The sequence below is a fragment of the Eulemur rufifrons genome, chromosome 16, assembly GCF_041146395.1.
Source record: "Eulemur rufifrons isolate Redbay chromosome 16, OSU_ERuf_1, whole genome shotgun sequence".
Classification (NCBI taxonomy): Eukaryota; Metazoa; Chordata; class Mammalia; order Primates; family Lemuridae; genus Eulemur; species Eulemur rufifrons.
The window spans coordinates 8,350,168-8,371,532 of record NC_090998.1 but is presented as its reverse complement, the minus strand read 5'-3'; the positions used below and the strand labels follow the sequence as shown (position 1 = coordinate 8,371,532).

General features: G+C 42.6%; 1 protein-coding gene across 3 annotated transcripts; it reads left to right on the top strand.

Annotated features, from left to right (window-relative positions):
- The first annotated feature begins 940 nt into the window (after positions 1-940).
- On the top strand, positions 941-17,735 carry LOC138397054 (C-type lectin domain family 4 member A-like). 3 transcript variants are annotated; one of them, XM_069490921.1, is made up of 6 exons: positions 941-1,022; positions 3,278-3,394; positions 6,552-6,653; positions 15,582-15,733; positions 16,454-16,569; positions 17,572-17,735. In XM_069490921.1, exons 1-6 carry the CDS (start codon positions 941-943, stop codon positions 17,711-17,713), a joined length of 711 nt encoding a protein of 236 aa, XP_069347022.1. In that variant the 3' UTR covers positions 17,714-17,735. The 3 variants fall into 3 exon arrangements, with proteins under 3 accessions (XP_069347022.1, XP_069347023.1, XP_069347024.1); XM_069490922.1 differs by lacking the exon at positions 3,278-3,394; XM_069490923.1 differs by lacking the exon at positions 6,552-6,653.
- The last annotated feature ends 3,630 nt before the right edge of the window (positions 17,736-21,365 follow it).

Here is a 21,365-nt window from a genome sequence, read left to right as displayed (position 1 = left end):
CTTTGCCTTCCCCACTGTGCCAGAGAAAGCCAAGCCTTGAAGGTGGGGAGGCTGACATGTGAGTATTTTGTCATTGATCCTCTGAGACTATGGTACCAAGAATTTGCCTGATTAGGCAAAAATGACGAGGTGAATGCAACACGAACATGAGTTTGTTCAGGTTGTTTTGTTTTTTTTTTTGAGACAGAGTCTCACTCTGTTACCCAGGCTAGAGTGAGTGCCGTGGCGTCAGCCTAGCTCACAGCAACCTCAAACTCCTAGGCTCAAGCAATCCTCCTGCCTCAGCCTCCCGGGTAGCTGGGACTACAGGCATGCTCGACCACGCCCGGCTCATTTTTTTCTATATATATATTTTTAGTTGTCCAGCTAATTTCTTTTTATTTTTTTAGTAGAGACGGGGTCTCACTCTTGCTCAGGCTGGTCTCGAACTCCTGACCTGGAGCGATCCTCCCTCCTCAGCCTCCCAGAGTGCTAGGGTTACAGGCGTGAGCCACCACGCCCGGCCTGTTCAAACAGGTTGTTGATCCGTGAGTAATTATGTCCGCATGTGGGAGGAAGCATACGAATTTTATTTTTTCTGGTGAGTTCAGTGAACACAGTTCTCAGGAAAGACTTCTCTAATTGCTTGGTTCCTCTTTTCCTTTCCTTCCCATTTCTTTCCTCCACGCTTTGAGTTCCCACTAGCGCATGTCTCAAGCTGTGACTCCCACCGTGCTGATCCTGAGGACGGGGCCTCTGCGGACTGAGTGGCCCCCACGTTGCAGTTTCGGTTCTCACGAGATCCCGGTCAGGGGTATTTACGTATTTGCTGCACCTGCTCTCACCAAGTTGAGTGACAGGAAGGAGATAATTTATCACCATGTTTGGTTCTCATTTATAAGATATTTTAAGGAAGCAATGAAACAGATTTTCTGATGAAAGCAGAAGGGCTCTTCTGAACATGGCTTTGAAAATCACTTCTGCTCAAGTGAGGTTCAAAAATGGATCCAACTCCTCAGGCACCAACTCAGAGTCTCCTGCAGGTAACAACCATTTTCTGGTGGTCAGAATTAATAAGACGAAGGATGAAGAGAGAGATGGTAAACAAGGCGTAGGTGATGTCAGTTGCTGGTTCCTGGCCATGTTTGGGAAACACAGGAGTTCCAGAAGATTGAGTTGCCTGTAGGTAAGCATTAAGGGGTTGTACAGATTTTATGATGCTGTCTTTAGCTCTAACTCTGCTGACTATAAGAAAACTTAGGTGTCAGAAATCAGCTATAGTCCTGAGCTAAGGTGAATGTTCTAATGCTGGGAAGTTGTGGTCCTGTGTTGAGGTTAAGGCTGAGTTAGTCTGGGGTTGAGAGACCAAATACAGCTTCTGAAACCATGAACCCAGATGCTGGGGTTACTAATGCATTTGTGGGATTTGTGTTTTGATTAGTTAGAGGGGAAGAGTGTGGGTGGAGAGCAAGGAGAGTGTATTTGTTAGTACTGGAGTGGAACAAAAGGCCATTGCAAATGAAAGACTAGACAGTCTTAAAAAGAAAGTTCCTTAAATCTCCAGGGAAATTTTTCTGAAATCAGAAAATCTATTGCATGTTGCATCTCTGAGACAGACTCAGTTAAGTTTGGGAGTAGACAAAAGGCAGTTTGGGTGGCGTGTGTGAGATCTCAGATAGAGAAGAGAGAAAAAAATGCATATGGAGTACAAGACGCCATTGGAGGGAGGGAGTCAGGACTGCTCACGCTTTCTAGAACGCCTCTGTGGAAGTATGGACAGTGCTCAGAAAAATTGTTTTTTTCTTCTTAAAAACTTTGTATAATTTCTTTCTTTTCTTCTTCTTTTTTTTTTTTTTTTTTTTTTTTGAGACAGAGTCTTGCTCTTTTGCCCAGGCTAGAGTGCCATGGCATTAAGCTCATAGCAACCTCAAACTCCTGGGCTCAAACAATCCTCCTGCCTCAGCCTCCCGAGTAGCTGGGACTACAGGCATGTGCCACCATGCCTGGCTAATTTTTTCTATATATTTTTAGTTGTTCAGATAATGTCTTTCTATTTTTAGTAGAGACGAGGTCTCGCTCTTACTCAGGCTGGTCTCGAACTCCTGACCTGGAGCGATCTTCCCTCCTCGGCCTCCCAGAGTGCTAGGATTACAGGCGTGAGCCACCGTGCCTGGCCTAATTTCTTTATTATATAAGTAATAATGATTTTTATAGAAAAAAATTAACCAGGGATACACAGAGATTTAAATTATACTTTTACCGTCTAGAGAAAACCATAATTTGCATTTTAGTGTATATCCTTCCACATGAGAATATACATAAATATGTTTGTGTATTTTTCTAAAAATGAAATCATATTATATAGTACTGAGAGTCCCCCCATACTTGACAACATATCATAATGTTAGGAATTCCTGATTATAACATGGTGACTAAAACGGCTGACCTCATCCTGAAGATGTGATGAGGGATGATTATGAGGATTTATCTGCTACAGTATTTTTTTTTTTGAGACAGAGTCTTGCTTTGTTGCCCAGGCTAGAGTGAGTGCCGTGGCATCAGCCTAGCTCACAGCAACCTCAAACTCCTGGGCTTAAGCGATCCTACTGCCTCAGCCTCCCGAGTAGCTGGGACTACAGGCATGCGCCACCATGCCCGGCTAATTTTTTCTATATATATATTTTAGTTGGCCAGATAATTTCTTTCTATTTTTAGTAGAGACGGGGTCTCGCTCTTGCTCAGGCTGGTCTCAAACTCCTGACCTTGAGTGATCCACCCGCCTCGGCCTCCCAGAGTGCTAGGATTACAGGCGTGAGCCACCGCGCCCGGCCGCATTTTTAAAAGTAAAGTTGGAAACATTCTGGAAGAGTATTTAAATATATGATGAAATGCTATTCAACCATGATAAAAAATGTTAAAGAAGAAATCTGGTGTGAAGAATATTCATGATATAGTATAAAAGAAAGTCGTAGGTCAGAAATCAGTATATATGATGTATCAATCATGGCAAAATGTACATATATGTGCATTTTAAAAATTGCTGGTGAGATATATACCAAATTATTAATAAAACGGTTATCTTCGATGGTAGGAATTTCTGCTTCTATACATTTTCTAAAATTTCTACAATGAACATTATCATTTCCTTTCTGTGCCTATTCTCATATTATTTCAAGTGTCATACCATTGTAATTGTGCGTCATCCAACAAAAAAGAGACGAAAAAGAGGAGGAGGAAGAGAAAGTAAGGACAGAATTTATTGTTGATCAAAAAAGAACTCATTTGGTTTCTCTTTCAGCTCCCAAGGAAAGGACCACCTCTAACAAAAGTAATCCCAGTTTTCCCAAGCTGTTTTGGGCCTCATTGCTGATACTTTTCCTGCTATTGAAAATTTCATTCTTTATTGCTTTTATCAGTAAGTATGCCAACCGAATCAATAAGCAATGTCTGCTGTACACAAAGAGAAGGTCTGTGTTAGAAACTGACATTTAAAAATGAGTTTATCTAGAAATCTGAAATAAAATTTTCTCTAGGAAGACATAATTCATGGGAATCCACTGAGAATTTTATTTTTTATTTGGATTTAGTTACTTTCCTGTAAAAGGAATGGAATTCATTCTCCTTAGGGAAATTGAAGAGTAAGTGTGCGTGTGTGTGTGTGTGTGTGTGTGTGTATTGTAGAGTGAAATCTCTGGGGTCTCTATACCAGACACTGTATAAGGGAGGACAAATCTGTATTTTCTCAGCAGTGTTTATAAGGCCAGTCCTACTTGCATGCACACTTATATTTGGGGATGCGCAGGTGGACAAGAAAGAGATGGGAAAACGTATTTCCAGAAGAGTTCTCCACTGAATTTCACTTAATTATTTCTGTCCTGCTCAAGACTGTGTGAGATCTAAAGCGCAATTTAGCAAAATAGGTGGATTGCTGCATATCTTTGGCTTTTAGAATTTATCAAAATATTAAAAGGTATAAAACTAGTATATATTTGGGTATCTTATTCATTCATCTGGTCATTCAGTAAGTAGCACTGGCCATCTGCTATATGTCAGACCCCGTCCAGACAGAGCTGCAGCCCCTGGTTTCAAGAAATGTAGAGAACGGTCCAATGAACCAGTGGTTACAACAGTGTATGGTAACTGTTGTGCAGGGAAGGTGTATGCACAGGAAGCTCAGACAGACTTCCCAGAGGAGGTGACATTTAGGGCTGTGTCTCCCAAGAATGACATAGAGATATGAGAGAGCATAGAATTTGGGGAACTGTAAGTATGCATGACTGGAACATATGGTGCTGAGAGATCTAAGAAGCGAAGTTGTAGGTGGGAGAGAGAAACAGAACTCGGATCGTGAAGAGTGCTGTGTACCATTATAAAGAATTTGGATTTTTTCCCCTAAAGGTTGTTTTATCAATTGTCTTTTGCTGCTTATTTAACCAATCTAAAACTTAGTGGATTAAAACAGTAACTGTTTATTTAGCTCATAATTCTGCAGCGTGGCAAGTTAGACTGGTGCCAGTTGGGGGCGTCCTCTGGTCCTGCCTTGCCTCACTCGCGCGCATGTCGCCCGGTGCCCCTCACGGGCAACCTGCCTTCTGAGGAAGGGGATGTCAGTGGAATGACAGAAGCAATTTGGCCACATTGCTCTTATCGTTCATTAGACTAGCCTGAGTTTGTTCACATGGCAACTTGCAGACTTCCAAGACTGAGAGCGAAGTAAGCAAGGCCTCTTGAAGTCTCAACTTGGGCCTAGCACAGATTGCTTCTGCGCATTCTGTTGGCCAGAGGAAGTCTTAAAGGCAGTCTGATTCCGCTGGTGGAGAAACAGACCCCATTTCTTTTTTCTTTTCTTTTCTTTATTTGTATTTATTTTTATTTTTTTGAGACAGGGTCTTACTGTGTTGCCCAGGCTGGAGTGCAGTGGCATGATCACAGGTAACTGCAAACTAAAACTCCTGGGCTCAAGCGATTTTCCTGCCTTGGCCTCCCAAAGTGCTGGGATTACAGGCATGAGCCACTATGCCTGGCCAGACCCCATTTCTTGATTGAAGAAGCTGAAAAATCATATTGCAAAGCAGTGTGGATACAGGGAAGGTTAAAAATTGTGGCCATTTTTGCAATGTGTTGCAGTCATGGAGAGACTTTGTAGAATTTTAAGCAGGGAATTGGTATAATCAAATTTGACTTTTGATAATACGCTTTGTACAGAGGTGTGAGGAATGGGTATATGAGGAAAAATATTGGAGGCAGAGAGAGAAGTTAGAAAGCTAATTCATAAATCCAATTGAGAAACAGCAAGAGCCTGATCCATGGCTAGAGTTAGTGAAGAAAGGAGGTAGCTTTGAATGATAAAGGAAGTAGAAGCCTGATGAATATCTAGATCTGGGAAATAAGGGACCCAGAGAAGTAAAATGTGGTTCCAATACTGTGACTTGGTAAACTCAGAAATCATGAAGTTTTTCAAAGAGGTAGACAATATAGGATGAGTAGCAAGTTTGAGTTGGAAGATGGTGATTTAAGGTTTGGACATGTTGAGTTTTATGTAACTGTGGGACTCTCAGATGGACATGTCTAGTGGGAGACACATTTGTCTGGCCTTCAGGAGAGAGGTCTGAGCTTTGGACGTCATTCACATAGACGTAGCAGGTGATGCCATGGGGAGATGTGACATCACTCAGAGAACTTAGCATGAGAAGGAGGGAGGAGGATGGAACTCTGGGAAATGTCACCTTGTAAAAGAGGTGGATGGAAGAAGAGGAGCTTATAAAGGAGTGTAAGAAGCAGTAGCATGAAAACAAAAGCAAGAAAAGCAGAGTAGGGCCCTAAGAACTAAGGGAGAAGAGAACCCAGGTCAAGTATTTAAGGAGGTCAAATAGGAAGATGGCTAATAAGTGGGCCTAGCATGTTGCTGATAATCCATTTCAAGGACGGTGTTAGTGAAGCAGTGGAAGCAAACGTCAGAATGTGGTGAGTCAAGGAGCAAATGAAAGATAAGGAGGAAAGAGAGAAAATTCAGTTTCTAGACGAAAAGGTGGGTTAGTTTTAGATTGGGAGAGACATGAGAGGGTTGGTATGCTGAGGAGTAGCCAGTTGGAATGGAGAGAATAAAGGAAAGAAGAGGAAGAAAATTAGTTCTCTTGGTCCATGTTGGGTTCTTTTTTAAATTCTCCATTCTCCAGGATAACCCAGAACTTTTCAGAATTAGCTAATGCTTCTCCACCCACCCCCGCAAAGTCCCAGGCTGTGCACATCCTTGAACACAAGCGTCTATCTGCCCTCCCCTCCTCCCCACTCCCAAGGTTTAGCCTCAGCAGGCATCTCACGTTGAGTATTGAAGGAGCATGTGGAGAAGTCCCCGTAGACCCATTGTGATGGAGCTGTCGTGTCCTCTTCCAACTGCTGATCTTTCAGCTATTCCTGGAGATCTCTGGTTTCAAAACAGGAAATCTTTTCTCCATCTACTCAAGTAATTGGGCGTTTGTAGATTTTATTTCTATAAAGAATGTAAGAAAGTAACAATAAAGTCAAAGTCACAGTGCAACCAGGAAAATGAATGTCTTTGTTCTCTTTTCTAGTTTTCTTTCAAAAATGTTCTCAGCTTCCTGAAGAAAAAAGTACTACAAAACAGCCAATTCATACAGCATTGGAGTGTGTGAAAAAAAATTTGACCATGGCAGGTAAAAATGAATGTGCCTAGAGTTCAGTTGCCGACTATACTACGTAAGGATCCCAAAGCAATATTTCCAATAAGATTCCCAGGTAGAGCATACTACAAAGTTGACTCCCATGACCATCTTAAGCTATAAATCTGCAAATATATAGGACATAAAAATTTTTTTTTTTTTTTGAGACAGAGTCTCACTGTGTTGCCCAGGCTAGAGTGTCGTGGCGTTAGCCTAGCTCACAGCAACCTCAAACTCCTGAGCTCAAGCAATCCTCCTGCCTCAGCCTCTCAAGTAGCTAGGACTACAGGCATGTGTCACCATGCCCGGCTAATATTTTTCTATATGTTTTTAGTTTTCCAGATAATTTCTTTCTATTTTTAGTAGAGACAGGGTCTCACTCTTGCTCAGGCTGGTCTCAAACTCCTGATCTCGAGCGATCCACCGCCTTGGCCTCCCAGAGTGCTAGGATTACAGGCGTGAGCTGCTGCACCCGGCCTCTTTCTGAACTTTCTGTGCACACTTGCTCTTTTTTTGACATATCAGTTAAAACTATTTGATGAAAATGATATGATGATGATGATTTTACTATGGATGTGAATTATTTAAATTTTCAAAATTAGTAGTTAATTTAGAAACAGTTTTATATTTACAGAAAAATAGAACAGATAATGCAAAGAGATCCCATTTTACCCCTCCTTGGCACACACAATATCCCCTATTATTAATATCTTATATAAATATGGTACATTTGTTACAACTAACGAGCCAATATTGATATATTGTCATTAATTAGAGTTCACAATTCGTTCCAATTTCCTTAGTTTTCACCTAATGTTCCTTTTTTTAACAGAATCCGAGCCAGGGTTCTGCATTACATTGAGTTACATGTCTCTTTGGGCTTCTCTTGGCTGTGACAGTTTCTCAGACTTTCCTTGTTTTTGATGACCTTGACAGTTTTGAGGCATACTGGTCAGGTATATTATAGGATGTCTGTTATGGTCTCAGATATGAGAAATGACCACCTAAAGACCAAATTGAGCCAAATCAGGAGTCTTTATTAGCTGGCCAGCAACTACGCTCCACACTGCCCAAAGGCGGCACAGAAAGCAGCAGGGAGCCTTTGAAACAGAAAGTTTTTATGTTGTAAGTTTGTGGGTGGACAATTACTAAAACAGAGCAAGCACGTGTACAAAAAGCCTTGAGTAAGCATTACATCATTTTCTTATCTTTGGGGTAACAGGATCTGGGCAGTTTGGACTCTGGGCCGTATCTTGTTCACGCAAAACATGAGTGTTGTAATAGCTTCACGCAAAACGTGGGGGCTGTAATCATCTTACGCAGAACATGGGTGTTGTAGTCACTTAGGAATTTCTGTGTTGGGGGTAGCAAGCAAGAGCAAGCAGGTTTACAGAAGCAGAATGGCAGATTACTGATTTTTCGGCACGAAACTCAGACTGTAACATTCCCCACTGGTTTTTAGGAGGAATCAAATCATTGATTCTTTGTTACTAGTATCACAGATATGTTGATAGTGAGTTTGGAGGACCATAAGTTTGACAGCTTGAACTCTTTGCTTAACATAAGAAATTAGGCTGTTTATGATGCAGGGGTCAAGGAGCAGTGTCAGCAGAATGGGAATAACTGGTTTTGTTATGGCTGACAAAAGTGTTGTCATATACGGGGATTAGGAATGTTAGAGATGACAAGTGCTTTTAGATTTACCCCCCTTATTTTGGTGTTTATGGTACTGTTAAATATATCAATATATATTATCAAAAATGATCTCGCAAACAATCTATTTTAAACTTTTTCTGGCTATCTGCACCACCCTGCCCTTCACATAAATGTTTTAAGTAAGTCAGGTGCTTAGCTTATGTCTAAGGATTTATCTTTTAAGTACGGAGTAGAATTTTGTGTTTAAAGGGCAATCTTTTTTTCCCAGCCCGAGACGAGGGGGAGGAGGCCACTCAGAGATATGTCTTCAGAGGCAGCAGAGGGGCGGGGAGCTTGGACAGGCTTCAGCCCAGCCTTTGCTAAGGCTCTCCGGGTCTGTCTAATTATGACAGTGTCATTTATTGTCTTTGTAAGCACCTAAGTGTAGTTTATAGGCTGATGGGGGGAGGGTCGTCTGCTGGATTAAAATGGATAACTAGGAGGAAGCAGAGGAGTCTCTGGAAAGTCTTATCTTTAGTGAGTTCTCAGTGGGTCGGGCGATCCATTTCTCGGTGAGTTGATCTGGGGTTGCCTTTTGATCCGCATGTGGTGGATGCAGTGACGCTTTCCGGCAACCTTCACGGCTGTTGGCGTGGTGAGGACCACTGGCAGGGGTCCAGTCCACCCGGCCTCTAGCCTGGCAGGCTGAAGTTTTTTTATCCAGACGAGGTCTCCAGGCTGTACCTGAAATAGAGCTTTCCTGGGAGTGGGGTTAGTCGGCTGAACATGATTTTACATACGGTTATGTTTATGTTTTCAACATATGGAGTGTATTTGGTTTTTAGTAGGGCAAAGGGAAGGAGGCTTATCCCATCTGCACCAGTCTCCAGCTTTACTTTGTTTAATGTTTTTAAAGTTTTATTTATCCTTTTTATCTGTCCTGAACTCTGAGGTCTATAAGCACAGTGTAAGTTAATAATTGAGTCGTTTGGGCGATGAACATCGGGCCATTGTCGGACCCCAATGCAAGTGGGAGGCCAAATCAGGGAACAATTTCAGTCACTAACTTTTTTTGCAACTACCTGTGCTGTCTCTGACTTCCAAGGAAAAGTTTTTGCCCATCTAGAGAAGGTGCCAATGAACACAAGCAAGTAGTGATATCTGTATTTGCCTAGTTTTATTTTTGTGAAGTCCACTTTCCACTGTTTCCCCGGGGCTTGTCCCCTTAACCTGGTCCCGAAGGGGGATTAGCCCCTTCATCTGAATTGACTTGTGCACAGGCGCGACACCTCGTTGTCACCTGCTGGGCCATCTGATGTAGCCAAGGAGTGCAGTAGTCCCTCTGGAGAAGTTCAGTCAACTTGGTGCTGCCAAGGTGGGTGTTCTGATGTATTTGCTTGATTAGGTCTCATCCTAGGTGTTCAGGGATTAAGACCCTATTGCCTGGGAGGATTTTCCAACCTCCTGAATCAGTTTTAGTCTTCAGGGCTTTTCTTTTTCTTTTTTTTTTTTTTTGAGACAGAGTCTCACTTTGTTGCCCAGGCTACCAGGCTAGAGTGAGTGCCGTGGCGTCAGCCTAGCTCACAGCAACCTCAAACTCCTGGGCTCAAGCCATCCTCCTGCCTCAGCCTCCCGAGTAGCTGGGACTACAGGCATGCGCCACTATGCCCGGCTAATTTTTCTATATATATATTTTTAGTTGTCCATATAATTTCTTTCTATTTTTAGTAGAGACGGGGTCTCGCTCTTGCTCAGGCTGGTCTCGAACTCCTGACCTTGAGCGATCCACCCGCCTCGGCCTCCCAGAGTGCTAGGATTACAGGCGTGAGCCACCGCGCCCGGCCTTCAGGACTTTTCTTAATTTAACTTTCTCTTTGGCGTAGTTTGGAGAGTTTGGCAGGAGCCATTCTGGCAAAACAGGGAGAATTTGGAGAGGCCCCACTGGTTTTTGTGCAACTTTTCTTGCTGTCGCGTCACCGAAAGCATTGTCTCTCGTCACTGGGGTGTCAGTCCTTTCTCTTGGTAAAGTGTCCTATGTCCATGTGCCTTTGTAAGGGCTCTCTCCCATCTTGGGGTCTGGGTCAGGGCTATGAGTTCAGCCTTCTGGGCTGAGGTTTCATATCCGAGAGCCTGTGCCAGATAATCCAGCCTGCAGTTACGACAGCCGCCCCTGCATACCTGGCTCCTTCTGAGATGTAGATACTCCCATCTGTGTATAATTCTTCGTTTGGGGTCCGGCCACGGGCAGTGAGGTCAGCTCTCAGGTTGGTAAGAGACTTGAGCATTTTGAGACAGTCATGGAGTGGCTCTGACAGCTCATGATCTGGGAGCAGGGTGGCAGGGTTGAGGGAGGCTGTCTTTAGGAACTGAATTCTGGGGGAGTCTAGCAACAGCACCTGATATTGGGTTATATGTGAGTTGGAAAGCCATCTTTCGGGGGGGCTTTTTAGTAGAGCCTCCACCGAGTTGGGGGGCAATTATACACAAGTCTTGCCCCAAGATGAGCTTGGAGGCTTCCTTTGTCAAGACGGTGGTCACAGCAATGGCCCGCAAGCAGCCTGGCCAGCCAGATGCTACAGGATCCAGCCTTTTAGACAGGTATGCAACCGGTCTGTTCCAGGGTCCTAGTTTTTGAGTTAGGACCCCTTTAGCTATCCCTCAGTTTTCAGCAACATATAACTAGAAAGGCTTGGTCAAATCGGGCAAGACCAGCGCAGGGGCACTCACAAGCGCCTGTTTGAGGCTCTTGAAGGCTTTAGCCTCGTTTTCAGTCCGGATCAGAGCGTCCCTCTTTCCCCCTATGCTAGCTTACAGGGGGTTTGTTATCTCAGCAAACTTGGGGACCCAGAGTCTGCAGTACCCCACTGCCCCCAGGAACTCTCGTACTTGTCTCTTAGTTTGGGGCTGTGGGACCTTCAGGATAGCTTTGATTTTACTGGTGGAGAGGGTTTGTTTACCTTTTTTAGTTCATACCTCAGGTAGGTTGCTGTCTGGGTACAAAGCTGAGCCTTTTTAGCCAGAACATGGTAGCCCAACTGAGCTAATTCTGTTAGCAAATCCTCAGTAGCCCTTTTATATGTGGCTTGATCCTTGGTGGCTCCAGTGTCAATCAGAAACTCTATAGGTTTGCCTCCACATTCAGTTACCTTGGGCTCCTGGGGGCTTAGCAGAATGGAGCCCCGGCCCCATCAGCCTGTGACCTCCATGAGGACAGGCTTAGCCACCTCCTGCTTTCGGTGAGGACATTCGTTTTTCCAGTGACCATGTTCTTTGCAGTAGCCACACTGGTCATGGCTTAGGCTGGTCTTTTTCCTTCTAGTATCCTCTCTGGTCTTTGGGGCCTCTCGCCTTTTTCAGTTTTATATTTCTCTTGTTTTACCATAGCGGATACTAGAATTTTGGCCATCCTTTTAGACTGGGCAGTCCCAGGATCCTCTCTGTTGTTATAAATCTTCTGGGCAATTTCTATTAACTCAGACAGCAATTTTTTCCTCAAATCTTTCTAATTTCTGCGGCTTTCTACTAATGTCAGGGGCCAACTGAGGGGCAAAGGCAATATTAATGGCAAATCTATTCTCTGGTGCCTCTGGGTCTATGGGAGTATACAGGTGGTAAGCTTTAAAAAAGGCATTCTAGGAACACCGCCGGGGACTCGTTAGGCCCCTGTATGGTCTCGCTTACCTTGGACAGATTAGTTGGCTTTTTAGCCGCAGCCCGTATGTCTCCCAGCAGAGTCTGGCGATCGAGAGCGTCCTTACCTCGTTCCTCATTTGGGTCCCAGTCCGGGTGCGTGGTGGGGAAGGCAAATGCAGGTTGCCTGTCAGGGCCAGGAATTGTCTATGGAGACAAAACTCTTAGAATAGCCATGGGTAGAGGGACAATTGACAAAGTTGGTTAATTTTATGGCAGAACAACATAACATAACTACTATTACTGATAATATATATGAAGATATATCAATATTTTACAATTAGAACATATATTAATAACATGTTTATATAAATATAATCCCAATAAAGTTAACACAATTTCTTTCTTTTTTAGACAGAGTATCACTCTGTTGCCCAGGCTAGAATGCCGTGGCGTCAGCCTAGCTCATAGCAACCTCAAACTCCTGGGCTCAAGCAATCCTCCTGCCTCAGCCTCCCGAGTAGCTGGGACTACAGGCATGCGCCACCATGCCCGGCTAATTTTTTCTATATACATATTTAGCTGTCTGTATAATTTCTTTCTATTTTTAGTAGAGATGGGGTCTCGCTCTTGCTCAGGCTGGTCTCGAACTCCTGAGCTCAAACGATCCGCCCACCTCGGCCTCCCAGAGTGCTAGGATTACAGGCGTGAGCCACCATGCCCGGCCACAATTTCTTATTTGACAATGCTTTCTGTATAGTTTTAATGTACCAAACAAGCCCAATATGTCTTTCTTAAACTTTCAGTGGCCTTAATATTTAAAGAAAACCAAAAAATTTTTTTTAAATTGTAGCCAGTTGGATCGCATACAAAATTTCTTCATAAATCCCCTTTCCTGTACTTTATCTCAACTTGCACAGACCAGCTACAACATACTTAAAACTTTCTGTTTTGCCTTAACTTTCATTTTAGAACAAAAGTTTACCATACAAGATCCTTTCTTATACAACATCATTCTCCTCTCTGTTTAACCTTTCTTACCAAAAATATGTTTATATACTCATAGCCTTTTTACAACTCTTTCTCTTACTTCACTGGTTATTTGTATCTCGTTTTTATTTTCTTTCTAAATCTATATTTTGAATCAACCTTTAAATAACCTCTGAATTAGACAAAATTCAATATCTAAGCAGACCATGTTTGACACAAGACTGGGACTGGTCCATACTGATGACAAAAGAACTACTTTTTGTGAGGCACAAGGACAAAGACAGACAGCACAAGGAGACAGACCAGAACAAACAGAAACACAACTGGCCAATATCACTCAAAAGAATTCCACAAAGACAAAGACAGAGACAGACAGTATCATTCTTGACCGTGCTGTGCCTGGCTGGTGGCGGCGGAGGGACGGGTTGGGCAGTCCTGGGGTCAGCCTTATTCTTACCTTAGATGGCGATGTGATTTTACATTTTAGTTGCACAATTTCACACTTACAAATAATTAAGATGTAATCCAAGAGAGACACCGAAGCCCCAACAGGACCAACAACCCAAAAGTGCCAATGGTGATATATTAGACTGGCTCTGTACTAACCACCCAGAAGCCAGAATACTGGGAAATCAGAACCAGAATTTCCGCCAAGTGGCCCTGGTCTCATCCCTCTTTGGTGCCTCCCACTCTTTGGAAAAAGAAAACCAGAAAACCAGAAATTTCAGCCACCTAAAAAGATCTGAAGACCACACACAGAGAAAGGCACAGACAGAAAGACAGGGAGAGGAAGAGGGAGGCCTGGTTCTACCACCCCGGACGGCCTCAGGAAAAAGACAGATAGGAAACTGACAATCACGGATCCCAATGATGAGCACGCACCGTTCTTTAAAGTTCAAAAATATAACCTAGGACCCAGATGACAGGTGAAACCGAAATGGAATCAAAACCAAGAGAAATGAAAGTAGTAATCCGAAAGAAAGTACCAGGAATCCAACCAGGACTCACAAGTTCTAGGTGACACCTCGCCTCCCAGGACCCTCCTAGTTCTGGAGGCCCCTTTTTGTTTTTCTTAAAAAAGGTCTCATTCTGTCCCGCAGACTGGGGTGCAGCGGTGTGATCACAGCTCACTGCAACCTCCAACTCCTGGGCTCAAGTGATCCTCCTGCCTCAGCCTCCCAAGTAGTTGGGACTACAGACGTCTACCACCATGCCTGTAGTCTAAATTTTTTGTAGAGGTTTTGCTACGTAGCCCAGGCTGGTCTTGAACTCCTGGCCTCAAAGGGTCCTCCTGCCTTGGCCTCCCAAAGTGCTGGGATTACAGGCGTGAGCCAGTATGCCAGGCCATCCTGTGACCCTTTGACATAGCACCATCAGTGGTTTTTTTTCCTACTTCCTTACCTTCTGGGACTACAAAATGCTTGGGACTCATTTCCCTATCCTAGAGTCAGACATTTATTTGAGGAGGCTGATTCCTTTTATTGAAGCATAGCAATTTTGATAATTTGTATTTTCATTTTCATTCAGTTATGTATTTTTAAAAAATTTCCCCTGAGACTTCTTTGACCCATGGATTATTTGGAAGTGTGTTGTTTACTTTCTTTCTTTTATTATTTTCTAATTTCTTCTATTGCGGTTGGAGAACACTTTCTCTATGATTTCAATGATTTAAAGTTGTGGAGATTTGTTTTAGCCCCAGGATATGTTTTATCTTGACATATGTTCCACAGGCACTTGAAAAGAATGGGTATTACGTTGTTGGGTAGAGTGTTCTATAAGTGTTGATTAGATCCTGGTGGTGGATGATGTTTTTGAGTTCTTCCAAATTCTTGCTGATTTTCTGTGTAGCTGTTCCACCAATTGTTCAGAGCAGGGTATTGATGTGCCCACCTATAATTGTATGGTTGTCATATCTATCATTTCAATTGTATCAGTTTTTGCTTTACACATTTGCAGGTCTGTTTGGTGTATACACATTTAGGATCACTATATGAGGCTCTATTTATCTTTTTTCTGTATATTTTGTTTCTGTTGTTCAGTTGGAAATTTCTAGTGTTTTTTCTTCCAATTCACTGTCAATCTGGGGTTGAGCCCATCCACTGAGACTTTTATTTTGGTTATTGTATTTTTCAATTGTAAAATTTCCATTTGTTTTTTTCTTTATATCTTCTATTGATTTACTGAAGCGTCCCATTTTTTCATTTATTTCAAGCAAGTTTGTACCTTCTTGCATTTTTATCATGGCTGCTTTAAAATCTTTGTCAGATAATTGTAACATTTGTGTTATCTTGGTTGTTGGCATCTATTAATTATCATTTTTTATTACATTTGAGAACTTCCTGGTTCTTTGTATGATGAGTTATTTTCTATTGAATGCTGCACATTTTGCATTAGGTTCTCAGAGTCTGGATCTTATTTAAACATTATGTTTTAATTGGCTTTTGCCGATACCACTCCGTAGGAGAAAGGGGGACCTGCCCCGTTATTGCCTGACTGAAGCAGACTTGGCTTCATTGACACCTGAGGAGTGGGCATCCTTGTTACACCTGGGTGGGGATGGGAGTTCCAGTTTCCATGTGGTCTCCTTTGGTCCTTAATTTTAATAATACACACACTTTAAAAAGGGATTACTTATCTTGTATTTATTTGCCCCTCTTCCCCATACAGAGAAAGTCTGGAGCTGCTGCCCCAAGAACTGGAAGTCATTTAGTTCCAAATGCTACTTTATTGCTACCGAATCAAAATCTTGGAATGAGAGTGAGAAGGCCTGCTCTAGAATGGAGGCTCACTTGCTGGTGATCAACACCAAGGACGAGCAGGTACTTTCTAATAGACAATGGAGTCGTGAGCCCTGCATGCTTTTGTATATCTCTCTTGGCTAAGGAGGGCTTAGTTATTTTGGGATATTTGTGCTGTGGCAGAGGGCTTTAATAAAATAGATAGGAAAGACCCCTGAGTCTTTTATGTTTCATATCTTCTCTTGCTTCAAGAAAACTAAACTTCCCAAAAGAAATCATGGCATTAAAAATATAACATATGGGGATAGAGTTGAAGGATGAAAATGTTTCATCCTGAACTATCAGTTGTTATTCTAGTGTGTAATTGTTTTATACATTATTAACTAACAGAGAAGAGGTATTAAGTTGAATAGGGAAATAATGTTAAATCATTACCAATCACAATAAACAATCAGGAGTGAAATTAAACAATCTCTGAAGTTATGAAAGGAGAATGACCAAATCCACTAAAATTTTCTCATGCACAAATTTGAAGATCGGCATCTCTCGGCATCTCTTAGTGACAAAAAGAGGGGAAGTCAGTCTGAGATGAGAATTCATTATGCTCATGGATAGAAATCGCTTCCCGTATCTACAGAACATCACACTCACAAGTGGAGTCTTTGACCCTGCCCTGCTCAGACAGGGGAGACCTGCAGTCCTAGGGTCCTCTCCTTTTCTCTTCATTTCTCTAAAGTCAGAAAGAACCCAGTTTAGGCTGAGTACTCTAAAGGCTGTGACTCCTTTCTTTTCTTACCTCAGGATTTCATCATCCAGAATCTAGATAAACACTCTGCTTATTTTGTGGGACTGTCAGATCCGAAGGGTCAGAGACGTTGGCAATGGGTCGATCAGACGCCGTACAACAAAAGCGCCACGTGAGTATAGAATTAGATAAAGGAGTCCTGGGTCCAACCTCATGCCGGGAGTTTAGGGTGTTCTGGCTATCGGCTGTGAAACTAGAATAGCTCACTCTTAACTCCTGGGCACTGGGTTAAATCATTTTATTATCTTTTTTATTCATCACAAGAATCTGATGAGGCACCTGCTACTATTTTTCCCACTATAGAGATGAGGAAATTGAGTTTGGAGAGTGTAGAAAATTCAGCTAAGGCCACCAACAGTGTCAACAATGGTCCTCAAATTCAGGTGGATTTTACTGTGCTTTTAACCACTATGTTTATATCTTTAAATATAATACAAATTCATGTTCATTAAGATCATAACCAATTATTAAAGATTTCACATTTCACATAAAGCAAAAATGCTAAATTTTGATCGTCTTATAATATCTCATATTGATGTAATTCTTTAAAAACTCGAGTACTTTAGGTAGATGACCACCTTTGATCCTCATGTCTGCTGTGTGAAATATGCACTGATGTTGCTCTAGTCCCCATTTTTTATGTAGGAAAACTGAGAATCAGGAATATTAAATGACTTGCCCACGATAACAGGGATAGGTAGAAGATACAGAGATTTCTGCCAGTTCTTCAGACTCCAAACACAGTGCATTAACAAAAGGAAAAAATTCCATTGATAAATGGGCCAGGGTGAAATATTTTCATCATATAAGATTAAAAGTCCCCTGGGAACAGGATATAAAGGTGGACAAATACAAGACAGTCTCTGGGATATCTGCTGTGAGGATATTTAAGTAATAAGGTGGAAAGTACTGAGTGATGTGGGCACAGTTTTCAAGGGAAACGCCAGAGATGCAGGTGGAGGAGAAACTGTATGACGAGTGGGGAGGGTGGATTTGGACATATCTGACCTTGACTTCTGTGAAGTTCATCCCCAGCCCCTCACCCCCTTACTGTCTCTAACCTTTTTCAAAGCACTGTTTAAAGAAATGCCATCATCCTTTTTCTCCCCTTCAGATTCTGGCTTCCGGATGAGCCCAGTAATCGCAATGAGCGTTGTGTTGTACTACAAACTCGCTATTCATCATGGGGCTGGAATGACGTTCCTTGTTTTCAGTCTCAAAGGTCAGTTTGTGAGATGATGAACATCTACTTATGAACTGAACGTTCTCCATGGACGTGTGGTTGGATCGGCATCCATCATTATAGAGATAGATAATAAGCTCTTTATTTATGTGTAAGGGAGTTCCACAGAATTTTAGGCAGCCAGGCAGCTATTTCACTCATGACAGAATTGGTCCATACATTTATTCATTCATTCATAAAATGAGCATTTATTGGGCATTTTCATGTTCCAGAAACTATACTGGAGACCCCTTTTATGTACACATGGAGGGAACATGAGCCTGTCTCCTAACTTCTGTCTGACTGCTTAGGGATTATTTACTGATATAATTATATGACATGGTTTTTTTCTGCCTGTCTGAGTGTTCTTTCCCCCCACCCAGCTTTATGGATGTACAATTGACAAATAAAATTGTATATATTAAGGTGTACATTACAGTGATTGGACATACATATACGTTGTGAAATGATTACCACAATCAGTTAGTTAACATATCTATCACCTTACATAGTTATCAACTTCTTTTCTGTGTAGTGAGAACATCTAAAATCTACTTCCTAAGCAAATTTCAAGCATGCAATATAGGATTAACTATAGTCACCATGTTGTACATTAGATCTCCAGAAGTTATTCATCTTATAACTGAAAGTTGGTACCATTTGACCAACGTCGTCCCTTTTCCCCCACACCCTACTCCCTGGCAACCACCACTCTTTTTTCCTATGAGATTGACTTCATAACATTCTACATATAGATGGGATCGTACAGTGTTTGTCACTGTCTTACTTATTTCACTTAGCATAATGCCTTCATGATTCACCCATGTTGTTGCAAATGGCAGGATTTCCTTCTTTTATGTCTGAATGATACTCCATTGTATATACATACCACATTTTCTTCATTCATTCATCCACTGGTTGACACTTAAGTTGTTTCCATGTCTTAGCTATTGTGAATAACAGTGCAATAAACATGAGATTGTAGATATATGTTCTAGAAAATAATGAAAACATTTCCCACTTCCAAAAGTGTCAAAAAGAATAAAATATTTAGTAATAAATTTAACCAAAGAAGTGCAAGAGTAGTATGCTGGAAACTATAAAACATTGATGAAAAAAATTGAAGACATGAAATAATGGAAAGATATTCTGTGTTCATGTATTGAAAGAATTCATATTGTTTAAATGTCCCTACTGGAGTGACATCAGCACACTGGCCTGCTAGAAGCCCTTAGCACTTGTCCCTCACCACAAAGACAGCCAAAGGAATGACTGAACAACTACATTTTGATGAGAATAACTGAAGGAGAGTGCCAGAGTACATCAAAGGAGGAGCAGAGACCCTGTGGAGCACAAAAACCCAGGATGGCCACATAGAGCATGGAAGGAAACCCCTTGCCTCTGCCACCTCATCCTCCAGCTGGGATCAGCTCAGAACCAGACGGGACTTCTCCCCACAGGAAAAAGGTAAGCAAGAGGCCCCCAGCAGCCGCCATCACCTCTTTGGACACCTATAGTCCTCCACATGGGGACTCTTGCAGTCCTCACAGGTGCAAAGCCCAGCTGAGGGAACTGCTTGGCATCCACGCAGCTGCGCTCCCACAGAGAAGGCACCAATACTATACCCCACCCCTTGTGTCTCATGGGGCTACTGTGCTACACCATCTTGGAACTGGAGCCACTGTGGGCGTGTGGCCTGCTCTGGGTACAGCATGCTGCTTCAGCACAAGCCCTGAGGGCAGAGCACAGCGGCAACTGGGAGGGGTAGATAAAGTGGCTCTGCAGCAGCTTGTCCCCACAGGGTGGGGTGTAGCAGCCCTCAGCTCAGGGATGGCATGCCACAAAGCAGGGATGGTTCAATGACATCAAAGCCTCAGGGATAGAAGGCTGCATGGCCACTAGTCCCCAGGGAAATGGTTCCTTGGTTGCCCAGAACCCAAGCTGAAGCATTCAGTGCCCTACCTCCTAGGAACTGATGCCATGGCTGCCCAGGGTAGTCACACCCCACTGTGCCTGAGTTGAAGTGGCACCCTCCTCCCCGGGAAAATGGTGCCTTGGCTGCCCAGAGCAGTCGTACCCCACCATGTCTGAATTGAAGTGGTGCCCTGCCTTCCAGGGAATTGGTGCCTTGGTTGCCCAGAACAGCCATGGCTCCCTGGGCAAGAGCTAAAATGTTGTATCACTTCCCAGAGAATCCGTGCTGTGGCTGAGCCAAGCATCTGCACGTTCAGGGCTGAGCTTATGTGTTATCCCATGTCAGAGCATTGGCTGAGCTGAGACACCCTGTCCTACAGGCAGAACAACTGTAAAATCCTTATTTCCTGGAATTAGACTAGCTCTCTAGAATCTAATCTACGAAGGAGTGGAGTCATGTCTGTGCTGTTCCTTGGCCCCCAATGGCCAAGTTACAGCTGTATTCCACCATTCCAGGGTCCTCGCTGCTGTTGCACCTGGCCTCACAGAGTCTGGGATAGTGCTGTGTTCTACCATCCATGGACCAGAGTCTTCACTATGTGGTGCCTCAACCCCAGGGTCTGAGTTGCCACTGTTGCCCTATTGGCTGTGGTTCCTGAATTGTAGCTCTAACGTGATCCCCAAGCCCAATCCTCCTGAGCACTTCTTCCCTGAAGTCCCCTGGGCCTGAGTTACTAGAGGCGTGGGTAACTCATAGTCACAGACCCTGGCTCTGTAGGAAATCTACATCCAACCCTGCCTTAGAGGGTTCACCTACACCCCAGGTGCCACAATAGGTTTTTGAGACCCTGAACCCAGGACCTCGGCTCCATGGCCATTCTTAGTACCTTTGCCCTGGAACCCAGTGCTGCTGCAGCTGCTTGTGGGCTGTATCAGATGAATGCCAAGAGGGATCCCCTCGGCTAGGTCTTACCATTGTACTCTCATCACTTACGTTCAACATTGTCTTGGAAGGTCCAGCCAGTGGAATAATGCGAGAAAATGAAATAAAACTATAAAAATGGCAAAGGGGAAAACAAAACTCTTTTATCCACACAAAGCATGATTATGTACACAGAAAATCTCAAATAATCTATGAAAGATGTTACTAGAACTAAAAAGTGAATTTAACAAGTTCACAGTACATAAAGTTAATATTACACAAAAGTTAATTGTATTTTTACATACTAGCAACAAACCATTAGAAATTAGAATTTTTTTAAAAAAACAACATTTGTAATAGCCACATAAAAACAAAAATCTTAGCAATAAATTTAACAAACTATGTCCAAAAATTGTACATTGAAAACTACAATGGACCCAGACAAATGAAAAGATATGCCATGCTCATGCATTGGAAGACTTAATGTTGTTAAGGTGTCAATTATTCCAAACATTTATCTATATATTCAATACAATCCCAATCAGTGTTTCATAAAGAGTTATTAAAGAAATTGATAAACGAAATCTAAAATATATATGTAAGACCAAAGGAACCAGAAAAATTGAAACAATTTTGAAAAAGAACAATGTTGGAGGACTTACTATTACATTTCAAGATGTAGTATTGAACTGCAGGTATCAAGAGAGTATTTTATTGACATGAGGATAGAACAGAAAACACAGACCAGAAAGAGACCCCCACACATATGATCAACTGGTTTTCAACACAGTGCCAAGTTGATACTATGGGAAAAGATAATCTTTTTAACAAATGGTACTGAAAGAAATGG